Raw genomic sequence first — 13,364 nt, 5'->3', positions numbered from 1 at the left:
TAAGGCAGAGGCAGGAGGATCTCTGTGAGTTTGAGGCCAGACTGGTCTACATAGTGAGTTCCTGCCTCAAAAAACAAACAAAAAACAAGACAGATCCAAATGTTTGTAGAACTTTAAGTGAGGCAGAAAATGATAGACCTGAAAAGAGAGATAGTTTACCCCCTTCTCATAATTACAGATGTTCCCACTCCTCTGGGAACAGATGGAGTTGGAGAATCAGGATGTAGAACATGGACCACACTACTAGCCAACCTTGACTCCAGAGTGACAGTCAGAGTCCCCCTCCCCAGAGACAGCAAGAGAATACATGTTTTTTTCTTAAGTGGCTATGGGAGTTTCACCAAGATAGATCACACTCCAGGGCATAAAACAGACCTTGACACACTTACAGACGGGGAGGGAAACCACGGTGGAGCCGAGCTACACTCAGTGATAGGAAGATTCCTAGAAAGCCCTCCTCAAATGACTGAAAAATTACAGTAAAACAAAAACCAAAGATGTCCAGACTCAGCTGTGCCCAGTCACAGATGCTCCAAGCATGAACCTTAGCTTGATGGCGGAGGAGGCAACTGACACCGACAAAGATTTGGAGGTGGCCTGCTCGCCCCACTCGCCATCTGCCTTCCCAACGATTCAGGTTTCCATGATCGGTGGGTGAATAAGCAGAAACCAGGCCCATGCATACCTCACCAGAGCAGTGAGCCTCCTGCTTTAAAACAAAGTACAAAATCCAGATCCAGGAGGCTCCAGTTTTGAAGGCTAATTTCTATTCTTCCTAAGGGAGCTGTTGAGAAGCACTTCATCTCTTCACTTACTACTACAGCCCGCAGCAGAGAGGCCGTTTCTTACTGGGGCAGTAGTTTCTAAGAGTCCTGGCTGAGATGGACTCTCTGGAGGCAGAAACATTCCCCAGACCCCATCCCGAGAGTCAAGGGCAGCAGGGTAGAGTGGAGAGCTGTTTCTACACCAAGCGTCAGGAGATCATGGAACTGGATCATTCTCCCGATGACTGCTCCTGGGGTCATCTTTTTTTTTTTTTTCCCCCTGAACCAGGGTTTCTCTGTGGTGTTTTGGTGCCTGTCTTGGATCTCGCTTTGTAGACCAGACTGGCCTCGAACTCACGGAGATCCGCCTGGCTCTGCCTCCCGAGTGCTGGGATTAAAGGCATGCACCACCACCGCCCGGCTGGGGTCATCTTTTAAAAGACAGCTAATTTGGGCTGGAGAGATGGCTCAGAGGTTCGGAGCACTGACTGCTCTTCCAAAGGTCCTGAGTTCAATTCCCAGCACCCACATGGTGGCTCACAACCATCTGTAATGAGATCTGGCTGCCTCTTCTGGCCTGCAGGCAAACATGCAAACAGAATACTGTATACATATCAAATAAATAAATCTTTAAAAAAAAAGACAGCTAATTTCTTTTCATCAGAATATACCTGTATGTTGTTATAGCTGACAGATAAGGCCAAGTAAGGTAATAGTTAATAACTTACATGCCTATTTCCAACACCTATAACAGAAAGCTAAATGATGTTTAATACAGTTAATTCAACCATCAGAAAGGAAGAGAACATTTTAGACAACAAAGGAGAAAGCTATTTCCAAAGCTCTCAGCTAGTAGACTTACTTTAATGAGTAGCTGTGAGTATCCAAGGAGAAAATGTGAAAAGAGAAATACACCAATTATGTAACTTTTTGTGTCTGACAAAGAAAATGCATCAAAATATCAGGAGGAACTTTTTTGTCTCTAGCTGAACTCGAAAATAAACTTAATTATACAGGTCCTTCGCATAAAAAATTCTGAACATAACAGAACATAACAGAAATACGTGTATGTGTTAGGGAGAAACTTGTGGAACTAAATTATAAAAGAAACTTAAATTATGAGGTTTCGCTGTGAGTTGGGGTAACAGAAAGTTGTGGAGCCGGTAGCAGCGGGGCAGAAACAGACTATTTCTCTCACGTCTGCTAAACACAAACCTAAGAGCGGGGGCCGGAGCTCAGTGAGTTGAGGTTTAGTTCAGCAGGCTACCCCAGCCCTGTTAACCCTGTGCTCACAGCAGTGAATAGTGTGTGCAAGGTGGATTCGATGGACATGTGCAAGGTGTGCACGAGCCCCTTCCAACATCCCGCAACCCCCACCACACTGAAGAAGAGGTGGGGTGAACACAGGCCTGCAGGGGGCAGATTCAGACCTCTGCAGGAACCTTAGAGTGGCCGTAACTGCAATGCCTCTGCGGCTCCAACCCCCGGTACCCCAGTTCCACACGTGGGTCACGGGAGAACAATCAACAGGTGCCACAGGCATCCAGAGAACGAGTACCTTGCTGCCGGAAGTGCCACTGGAAGAGCCACCGCCACTGCCCACGAGGGAGGCTGGCAGCTCAGGCGGGCTGGAGCCGGGCGCTGGCCCCACAGGACTGGACCGCTGGCTGGGCTTCTGCTCAGACAATCCAGCTGCCTTTTTCCTCTGAGCAGCGATCTGGGACAAGACACTGTCTACGCTGCCACCTGAGGAGACAGAGACAGGCGTGAGCAGTGAGGCAAGGGTCCTTCCGGCCCCGTGGTCGATTGTGAGCTGTCTCAAGGCTCAGGCTGGAGAGAGCTCTACACGAGGGCCCACAGGGGCTGAGGTGGGGCTAACTGTCATGGTGAGAAGCAGGGCAGGTAGGAGCCTGCTTGCCTTTGCTCCCTCCAGGGCCAGCATGTGCACATGCCTAACCCCACAGAACTCCAGGCGCTCTGCCTCTAACTGCATCCTAACTGACATGTTCCCTCTCAGCTTCCCTGAATGCACTGCAACCTGGAGAGGAGTTGGGATGAGCACACATACACACGGACACACAGACACTTACTTCCTGGGGCTGTTCCCAGGAAGCCACTGGCAACAGGCGTTCACGGAGCATTGCGGTTGGTCACCCCCTGCCAGGTGCACCTGCCAGCACTTCACACGGAACTGGAAAACCAGCATACTCACCAGCTGGGTCTAGTGGTGCGGGCCTGGAACCTAAGCTACTGGGGAGGACTGAGGCAGGGGGACTGTAAGTTCAAGGCCTGCCTGAGCAACTTAGTGGTTGCCAACCTATAGTAAGAAATGAAGAGTGAGGGGTATAACAAAATGGTAGACAGCTTGTTGGCAACTAACTAACTACACTGACTTTTTTAAAAGGCAAATTGATGACTCAGCCATGGAGCTTAGACTACAGAGATCACTCAACAGGCCTGAAAGTATCACCTGGGAGCCAGCAAGATGGCTCACGGGCTAGAGGCACCTGCCCAAGCCTAAGGACTTGAGGGAAATCCCCAGGACCCATAGGGAGGAAGGAGAGAACTGTAAATTATCCTCTGACCTCCATGTGTGGCACATACGCACCCACACACATACACAAAGTCACATCACAAAATAGATTTAAACATGTTTAAACTCTGGGAGGCATCATTGGCATGAGCAAGAATGCAGGACAGGGTTCGCTAAGAAGTGGCCACACCAAGCGAGAGCTGAGTGCAGGGGGGGAGAGTACTGAAGAGCAGTGGCAGACAAATGCACATCCACCTCAAACACCAGTGAAAAGGCAGGACCCCCCCCCCAACACCCACATCCACCCCCACTCATCGGGGCTCTGCAGCAGAGTGCCTGGGTTCAAGTCAGAGGCATATGACCTCAGATGAGTCACTGGAACCCCAGCTCCCTCACCTGTATGCAGAGAAGAGAACATGAAGGAATTGTTCAGGGACCCTTTAAACAGCTCGGCATCGTGCCGGGTACAGTGTGCAACAAATCATTTTGACTGTATAAATATTCATAATATGTACAAAATAAAACACTGCAAAGTTACAGCAAAGTGCTGGTCATGAGTGAGCCCTTGTGGGTGTGCTTACACTCCTCCCCCCCGCCCCCCCTTTGTCTTTTAGCTCATCTGGTCTTCAAGTTTACTTTTCTGTCAGATGCATGTGTGCCTGATGCAGTGGCATGCCACGGGAGTGTCCCTGTCAAAGAGCTGGCTTTGGTTAGTCCTCGGGATCTCTGGGAGGACTTGGAAGTATGCTGTGGCTTAGAACTGTGTGGTCCCCCGATGTGACCCTGCCTTGCCTCCAGCTTGCTGGGTAAGGCTGGGTATGTCTCTTTCCCACTCAGAGCTCCAGGATCCTTGTCTGTTCAACGGATGGTAGAACATAAGTTCCCTGAGCCTTCAAGAAGTTTGTGTACCAGGAAAATCCTTAGCATTTTTCTCCATTTCTTATAACATTTTACAAGAAATAAGAAAAACCATCCGGCTTCATTTCAGGAAAATAAGTGAAATCAACCCTGAATTATTAGTTCACTGAAAGCTGAACTAACTAAACAGTGCAGCCATTTCTGGTATTGAGTGCAGATGGAGCTTGGAGTCAGTTGGTAACCTGGCCAGGGACCATCCCATCTCCCTGAGTGGCCTGTGGCTACTCACCTGAGCGGTTATGCAGCTCCCCACCCAGCCTGCTCATGCCCCCAATGCCACTGGCACCTCCTGAGGAATGAGGTGAGTGGTTGAAGTTCCCAGAGCTGGCAGGGGAGGTGGGGCTTCGGGAGATGCTGGGGAATTTCACTGGCCTGCCAGCAGCCTGCGAATACAAGGCGGAACCAGTCAGGAGGGGGCCTATGGACCTGCTCCCACACAGCATAGCAGCACATGCATGCCTAGCACCCTGCCCACCAGGGTCCCTCCCTGCATGGGAAAGAGCTTGTTTCCACCTGCTAACAACCCATTGTCTCAAGCTGAGCCACGGAGCACCATGCCAACACTGGCCACTTGACTTCAGTCCCATCAACTACAGTGCTAAGGAGCCCATTCACTAAAAGCCGGGGAAAGTCACAGTATATCCAAGACAGGTCTACCTGGGGTCTAGCCTCCCTCTGTGAAGCTACCTCTGCTGCTGAAACATCTCTTCCGACTTCCTTCCAGGCTAGTTCCACCAGGTGCCAGTGGTCCGGCCACTTGCCCCTCCAGGGGGACCTGCTCCACGCTGTGGCACAGACTTCCTTGGCTCCCAGGCAGTCCCTCTGCCTCAAGGCCCTTCACCAGCCATCCTCCCTCTTAGGATCCCCGTCCAGCGAGTCCAGGCTCGGCTCCTGCTATGCCGCTGTTCCCACCCCAGCACCCCGGACATCCATAGATCCTGACCAAAAACTGTGAGTGCAGGCTTACTCTAAACACCCACTGGGCTGACCCTTAATGGCCTGCTGGCCACTCAGACCTGCCCTCCTCTCTACGGCCGGTCCTCGGTCCTGGCCTGGGCATACTGGAAGCACTCAGAAGAAACAAAGGCTTCAGTGGGCTGGACGGTGACCCCCAGAAGGCAGGCAAGTGTCCTCATCTCTAGAACCTGTGAATGCCAACCGTCAAGTGCCACCACCTCAGAGGTACTTATCAAAGGTGTGCCAACAGGGACATGGGGCTGGAGAGGTGGCTCAGAGATCAGGAGCACTGGCTGCTCTGTCATGGAACCTAGGCTTGGTTCCTAGCACCCACATGGCATCTCCTAACAGTCTGCAATTTTAGCTCCAGGGGAGCTGATGCTCTCTTCTGGCCTCTGCAAACACTGTACACAGTGCAGGGAAAACACTCACGAACGTAAGATGAAAAGAAACAAAATCAGAACAGGACAGGGACTTGCCTGGGTTGCCTAGACGCTCCCTAAGTACATTCTCAGGCCTTCTTGTGACCCAGGGTTGGACAGAAGAAGTCCAGTGACCACAGAGGCCGGGGATGCCCAGAAGAGCCCGTGAAGTGTTACGTCACTGGGGCAGAGTCCCCCTCCACCCCGCCCCCACCGCGAGCCTCAGCAGGGGCACAGTCCTACCCACACATGCTGTAGCACACACAGCACTGTAAGAAAGCATCCAGCCTAAAGTGGAGCAGAGAAGTGAGGCCTCACACCTACACTCTCCCTCCGCGGGGTGCTCCCGGAGGCCTTCCTGGCTGCCCACCCAGCTCCCGGAACACACACTCATCTTCTGGGTGCACAGACACCCCTTGTAGGCTCTGTGCCCAGAGTTCTATGTGCCGTGGAGGAAGGGATCAGTGACTAATTGCATCAGTGTTGACATCCAGGCCCCTGGGGTTAGTGACATTTTCCAGGAAAGGCAGCCATAGGAAGAGATCTTAGGGGATATTCTGACTGACAGCCCCACCTCACTTCTCACACCCAGCATACCAGCATCCCTGTCTCCCCTAGCACCTGGGAGTGCCTGGCCCTGGGACAGTCCTGCCACAGACACTGTGAAAGTCCCAGGTGTATGCAGTCACTCAGCCACCAAAGCCGCGGGGCCTGGCCTAAATCCTCATCTACAATGTGTACCACTTACTGAAACCACAGTGTAGACAGTCTACACACCCAAAGACCACCTGGCCCTGCTGTCAGGGGTCATAGTGGGCAGCTCAGAAACAGACCAAGGCCTCCAGGCTAGTGGTCACTGTGGGCAAAGAGACAGGAGTCCCCTCCCACAAAATCCCCAGGAGCGCCCTCAGCGGTCCCCCAGCATGTGCTCTTGGTCACAGCCCTGAGCTACATGATAGAGTCCATGAGAAGCCATGGACTGATTTCTGACCCACCCCCACCAGGCCAGTGATAGAAAGTCATTTCCCAAGGTGCTTTCCTCACTGAAGGAGAGGCCGGAGAGCTAGAGTGGATCCTCAAACCGTGTTCCTCAGAGAGAAGCCAGGGCTCCAGAGAGGACAGAGGTCCCTGGCCCCACACCCCCCACCCTTGCAACATTTTAACCCTCCACACGCTCAGTTCTTTGGTAGGATCTCCTTAGGCTAAGGGACATGGCTCACTTAAAAGAAGAAAGCGGCTGGGCACCAGGGGCCCCGGGGTCCTGGTGCCCGAGGCCCCTCTGCTCACCACACACCTGGATCTCTGTGAAGAGTGTCAGAGCTCCGCAACTAGATGACTTACGGTGTCTGTGCCCACAAGGTGGGCCCTGCTGGCTCTGGGGGGCAGCACAGTCTTTGTGGGGTCTGCCTTCCCATTGCGACACATGCGGGACCTGTCAGAGCTCCACAGCTCAAAGCTGGACGGAGGCAGGAAGGGGGGGATGACGGCCTTCAGCTTGTCACTGGGGAGCCGGGGGAAGGGAGCTCCATTCCGTAGCTGAAAAAGACAAGCCAGGATGAGATGGGCCCAGGAAGCTCCCACACCGGGGGAAGGATCCAGTTTTCCAGCACTGTAGATGACGGTACCCCTGCCCACTTCTCCACTGGAAAGAGGAGCCCAGAGGGCATTACACCGCTCTCCTCCCGGTAACCCAGTGCACCGTGGCAAGGTGAGGGCATGGGCAGCGGACAGAGAACCAGAGAGATGAAGAGATGCCAGAGTGGGGAACGAAGGGGATGGGGGACCACTCTGCAGTGGCAGAGAACTGAGCCCAATGGACAGTGCAGGGAAGCTGGAGCAGAGAACATTCCAGACATAGGATGGGCAGGGTGCAGGCAAGCCTGGAGCCAGGGGGTACAGAAGAGGTTGCAGAGCTACAAAACCAGCTGAAGGCATACGGGGCGGAGGCTGAGAGTCCCAAGCCCAGCCACACTCCCTCCACGCCCTGCCCATGCTTCCACACTGACATTTTCTCAACTGTGACTTAGTATGATTCTGTGCTGCTGGGGTCAATATAAACCACACAGCCCTGACAGCTGATGTGTGCAGCAGCATTCTCATGTTCACATTCATGTTAAATAAGAAAAGACTGAGCCTACTGCCATATGGTCCTCCAATGGGACGGACGTTCCACAATGGCTAACTCTGCCTGGGGGTGGGCGGGCAGGCGGGCATCTTGGCACCAGTGGCCGCAAACATCTACCCTGGAGCCAACAGAGTCACGGACCAGCAGCCACCCACCATGGGCCACCAAGTGGGCACACTGGTGCCCTCTGCTGCACACAAGCAGTGGGAAAGAAGAGTGCCAGGGCTGGAGGCAGGCCCCCCAGGCTTCCCTCACTGGCTAAGCTGCTTCTTTGCCAGTCAGTGGACGGGTGTCACCCTCTCTGGAATGGACAAGCTTCCTCTACCCGAGGGGAGCTGGGCTAGATACTCAGGGCAGCCAACCCACCACCACAGATGGGCACAGTTGCTGCAGCCCTTCTGGAAGCCAGTGACTTCCACATTCTTTGCCTGAGGAATAATTAGGAAGCGGAGGAGATGGCAGGGTACGAATGTTCAGCAGAGCTGTTAAAATTACAAAGAGCTATAGACCAGCCCCCCAACTCCCGTGGGTCTGCCTTGGGTGAAATCACTCTATGATAGAATGTCCTGTCACACGGCTATTAAACATTATATGGCTAAACAAGGTTTTAATGACATGGAAAAGATCATGGTAAATTGTTAATAAATCAGGTCCAACACACCATGGGGAAATTTTAATACCACCAGTCTTGTGCGGTTCTGGGAAAGTTGAGTGAGGATGTGTAAAGAGCTGAACACTTAGGAAGTGGTAAGGTATTTGTCCTTACTAGTACAACATGATTCCACAATCTTAAACGCTAAAAAGGCTTAGGAAAAAACCAGAAGGGATGAAAACCATAAAAATGCCACCATGACTCACTCTGGATGTGTGATCTTGATAATCCTGAGGGCCGTCAATCACACCTGGTGGCCAGGCAAAGTGTGGACCAGGGCCAGACCCACTCTGTGCTGGGCCTCTCCGGCCCTGTCGCCTGGCAGCCTAGTTGCTCGGGCTTGCCTGTCCTTGACAATACTGCCCCCTGCTGGCCAGAATTGGAGTCCTCGTGCCGCGGTGCTCTAACCATGAGGCTTTGAGTGCCACAGAACATCAGACAGAGAGAGGTGTGATAACACAGTCAAGGTCACACAGTGCTTATTCTGAGCCAAACACTAGGCAGAGCCTCTGGGGGACAATCTCATTTAAAAATTACCACTGTGATGACCATCACCCCCTCAGTTAGAGAATGCAGCTTTTCTGAGGGGGTCTACCTTCCACATCTCTTCAGCAATGACATCTCTGGCGCTTAATAGGGACTGACCACCTGGACCAGACTTCACGGGCCAGCTTTCTGCACAGTGTGCCCTGCCCACATGACTAAACTGTAACCCCTCTGCCGTGAGCAGAAGTGACATGTGGGGTCCACTCCCTCTTTCTCACTACATGGACTGAACGGTTTTCCTTTACTGGGACATCCAGTCAGGACAGAGCCTCAGCCACAGAACCAAGAGATCACAGGTGGAAAGCTCTAGAACCATGAGCCCTCAAAAATCTTTCTTCCTTGTAAGTTGTACTCAAAAGATTCTGTCTCAGCAGCGGAAAGTCTAACACAGGCTGTGATGGCCAGAGCTCTGGCAGCCTCTGGGACTGTGAGATAGCCTACAGATGATGGCCCACGCACGGGGAACTGCAAATAGAGGAATCCAGGGTCCCAACTCCACAGAGCTGTCTTATTGTATCACTGTCACCTCGGGGACGTTCTGATGCTCTCTTAGCTTAGCCTAGTTCTAAGCTTACAGATCAGGAAACTGAGGCCTTCCCTAGACTAGAGACACCCTTTCCTCAGTTCCCCCACTTAACCAGAATGGTGAGTCTTCCTGACCAATGCTGGCCATCACTCTGTCCCACTAGTCCCTACAACATGGCCAGGACTTGGATTTGGCCATCAAGATCTGGGGGTGAGTCTCTACTTGGAAGGGTGTTTCCCTAGCAACAAGGCCCAGGTACTGTGTAACTTGGTATGATGGATTCCCTTAATCCCAGAACTCAGGAGATAGAAGTATTGGAGCGGGAGGATCTGAAGGTAAGTCACCCTCGGCTACACAGGCTACACAGCGAGACTGAGGCCAGCCTGGGTTGTGTGAGACTCCAAGGGCTCATAAGGCCTCATTCACAGTTCAGGGCTGGCATCCGCTCCAATCCCTAGGAGCCAGTGCTTCATTCACTGGTGCCCATTCTGAGCACCATCTACGCTCACCCTCCTCCTCCTCAGTATCAACCAGCCAAGGCTTGGCAGTCACCACGTGATAGAATGCAATAGAGTGGACAGCAGTAGCCAGCAGAGGCCCTGTGTCCTGGTTCTTCACTGCCTGCTAAGGGACCACAGGCCAGGCACTGCCCCTCTTGCCTTTCATGCTTCTGGGCACCCCACTCACCATGGTTGTCAGTAACACATCTTCCTTCTCTCTCCTTGGGCTCCCAGGACCTGCAAAACAAACAGAAGCTTCCTGAAACGCCCCTCCCCGTGACCACAGATTGCAGAGTGGCACTGGGGGCCCTACATCCTGGAAATCCAGCTCTCCTGGGGGCTTAAATATTTAATAACAATTGGTGTTCGATATACTAACAGATGGAAGGCATTTAAAGTCATCTATCTCAGAGTACGTTTTCAGCCTCTCCAGAAGCCGCTGCCACCCTGGGTCAGACAGCACCATGCCCACTCAATAGTCTGTCTCTAACACCCGGGCCAAGGAGTCGATCCAGGAAGGAATCTGACTGCTGGGGGGATCTTCTCCAATCCATTTTCCTTCCAGTGTGGAAATCTCCTCCAGCAACCCGGCGAGGTTGTTCAGTCTGTTGAAGGCCCCTACCGGTGTGAAGCTCACTACCTCGCTGCAGGGGCTCACTGTATTTCAGACACTTTCAGTACCACAAGCCAACCACACTGGATTGTGCGGACACCAACCATCAAAGGCAAGAGAGCCCGTGCCTGGCCTGTGGTCCCTTAGTGGGGAGTCAAGAGCCGGAACATGGGGCTCCTATGCGGATTACTACTGCCCACTTCCTTACATTCGGCATGGCATCTGCCTACTTCTAGCGTCTCCCAGAGCAGCCACTGCTCCTGTGTCTCATCCCCACGCCATCTCATGGCCAGCCGCTCAGCGGCTGGGACCTGGGCCTTGGTGCCTCCGCTGGAAGCTCCCCCATGTGCAGCCCTCCTCACCGCTGTCTTTGGTCCCATGGGCTGCGTCAGGGGGCCCAAGGTGGCTAGTCCTGTCCTGGAGGGGTGCCCGCATGGTGGAGTCCAGCGCCAGCTCAGGCTCATCAGAGAAAGGCAGAGGTTGGTTGGCAGCCAGTCCACGTGGCAGTGTCTGCATAAGTTTGAGCTTTCGGAACCTGTTGGACATCCGGCTCCACCAGGACTGTGTGGGAGGGAGGAGACAGAAGTCAGCTGCAAAGACAAAAGAACAGGCCCCGGGACAAGGGTCCTACTCCATACAGCTTCCCCCTTCCTGGGTGCCAGGCAGGTGCTGCCAATCAACCACAGCACCCTTCCTTAGCGACCACACTGCTTGCCAAACCCTTCCCCAGCCCTTCCGAAGAGGAAGGCAAACCTTCAGGCCTCCCTTGTCATCGGGCAGCATGGGGATGCTCCAGGGTTGCCTGGCCTTCAGGTGGGGCAGGGGTGGTCGGTGGCTGGGCCGTCCTCGGTCCTTATTCACCTGCATGCACACAGATGCCAGCAGTCGAACAAGTTCAGTGTCTATGGGCACAAAAAAAACAGTGTTTGACCTGTGAATACATCTTCCTGGCCCTGGGGAGGGGCCCAAATCGCCCCTTTTCCGTTTCAGAACTCAGTTCCGCAACACCAGGGTAGGCATAACCTGAGTCCCCAGCTCAAGCTCCTCACCCCTCCATTCACTGTTATCAGAGACCCCCCCTCCTTCCCAGGAGTCAGGAAACTGGGTGGTGAAAAGCACAGGATCTCAGCCAGACTACAGCAGTTCCTATTTGGTCTCTGTCCTAGCATGGCTAATGGTAGGTAAATTACACAGTCTCTCTATGTGGTTCATAAGGAGGTGGCATTAACCCCCAGCACATAAACACGTCTTGAGGATTTCAAGGGGATTCTTTGGATGCTCAAGGTGCTGAAATTCAGTATGCACTCAAGAGGGTTTTAAATCACATTAGCACTTCCTATAAGCGCCTAGGGCATCCTATGAAAATGGCTCACTATTCTCTTGACCCAGAAAACCTGACAAAATCATGCAAATCAGGAGGTTCAAATTTTCATATTCACTTTAAGGATACCTGTGAAACTCCCCAGACCATCAGAGGTATGCAAATCTGAAAAGCCACCAAGCATCCCAAGGATGTCTTTAAAGGATCGGTGTGTGCCAGTCCAGCAGGATAATGGGAGAGTCGGTAGGAACGCCCAGGCCAAACAGTGAGGCTGGGCACTGCATCAGTGACCCCCAAAACAGTGCTCAATCTTTTCTGCACATGCTTAAAAATGCAGGGGTTGATGCTGAACTGAAGATTTCGATGTAGATTCTCCAGTCACTGAATATTCCAGGTGAGTCAAAAGCACCTAAGATGCACAGTTGAACTTAAGATGCACTGTCAGGGGAACCCACAGAGACAGCTGACCTGAGCTCGTGGGAGCACACTGACTCTGGACCAACAGTTAGGGAGCCTGCATGGGACTGACCTTGGGCCTCTGATGGGGGTGACAAAGCTTGGTCTCTTGTAGGGCTCCTAGAAGTGAGATCAGGACCTGTCCCTGGCACTTAGCTGGCTTTTGGAAACCTGTTCCCCATGCTGGATTACCTAGTCCAGCCTTTATGCAGGGGGAGGATCTGGGTTCTGCCTCAACTTGATGTGCCATGCTTTGTTCAAGCCCATGGGAGGCCTGCCCCTTTCTGAATGGAGATGGAGGAGTGGATGGGGATGGGGGTAGATGGGAGTGTGTGTGGGGGGGGGGGAACGGGAGGAGAGGAGGGAGGGGAAACTGTGGTCACTATGTAAAATAAATGAAAAAAAAGTTAATTAAACAAAATCAAAAAGATGCTCTCGTGTCATTTTAACCCACAGGTGAACTCCCCTGCCTCCCTGAGCTGACCCCACTGGAAAGGAACGCACTGTCCCTTAAGAGGCTGCTGCATGGAAGCAAACCACAACCCAGGGGCAACTGCAGAACAAAATCTTTTGGCATCAGAAAAAATTCAGTATAAAATAAATGGAAATTAAAAAATTTAAATGCACTTTTAGTTACTGTGAACTCAACTGGATTTTTTTTAAAAAAGAGAGTATTGGACAAGATTGTGAAGAAAGCACTCAGAGCTCCTGGGCTGGGGGATGCATCCACATGCAGTGAGGAAGGCCTGGGCTGGGGGATGCATCCACGTGCAGTGAGGAGCTCCTGGGCTGGGGGATGCATCCACGTGCAGTGAGAGGGCCTGGGCTGGGGGATGCATCCATGTGCAGTGAGGAGGGCCTGAGCTGGGGGATGCATCCATGTGCAGTGAGAGGGCCTGGGCTGGGGGATACATCCACGTGCAGTGAGAGGGCCTGGGCTGGGGACCACCTGGACTCACCTGCCACTCTTCTATCCGTCTATCCTTTCCAACGCCCTTTATGACGCAGCAGTAAGTAAGAAAGACAGAGAA

General features: G+C 52.8%; 1 protein-coding gene across 1 annotated transcript in view; it reads right to left on the bottom strand.

Annotated features, from left to right (window-relative positions):
* The window catches only part of Anks6 (ankyrin repeat and sterile alpha motif domain containing 6), a 43,826-nt gene that overhangs the window by 17,160 nt on the left and 13,302 nt on the right, over positions 1–13,364 (bottom strand). Inside the window, 6 exon segments of the mRNA XM_052715420.1 lie at positions 2,323–2,510; positions 4,445–4,598; positions 6,936–7,130; positions 10,131–10,180; positions 10,919–11,117; positions 11,310–11,458. Coding sequence (XP_052571380.1) covers positions 2,323–2,510; positions 4,445–4,598; positions 6,936–7,130; positions 10,131–10,180; positions 10,919–11,117; positions 11,310–11,458 — 935 coding nt within the window.

This window comes from Peromyscus californicus, unplaced genomic scaffold, assembly GCF_007827085.1.
Source record: "Peromyscus californicus insignis strain IS unplaced genomic scaffold, ASM782708v3 Scaffold_5__1_contigs__length_169319896, whole genome shotgun sequence".
Lineage (NCBI taxonomy): Eukaryota > Metazoa > Chordata > Mammalia > Rodentia > Cricetidae > Peromyscus > Peromyscus californicus.
Note: the sequence above shows the minus strand (reverse complement) of the source record. Positions and strands in the feature narration are given on the sequence as shown.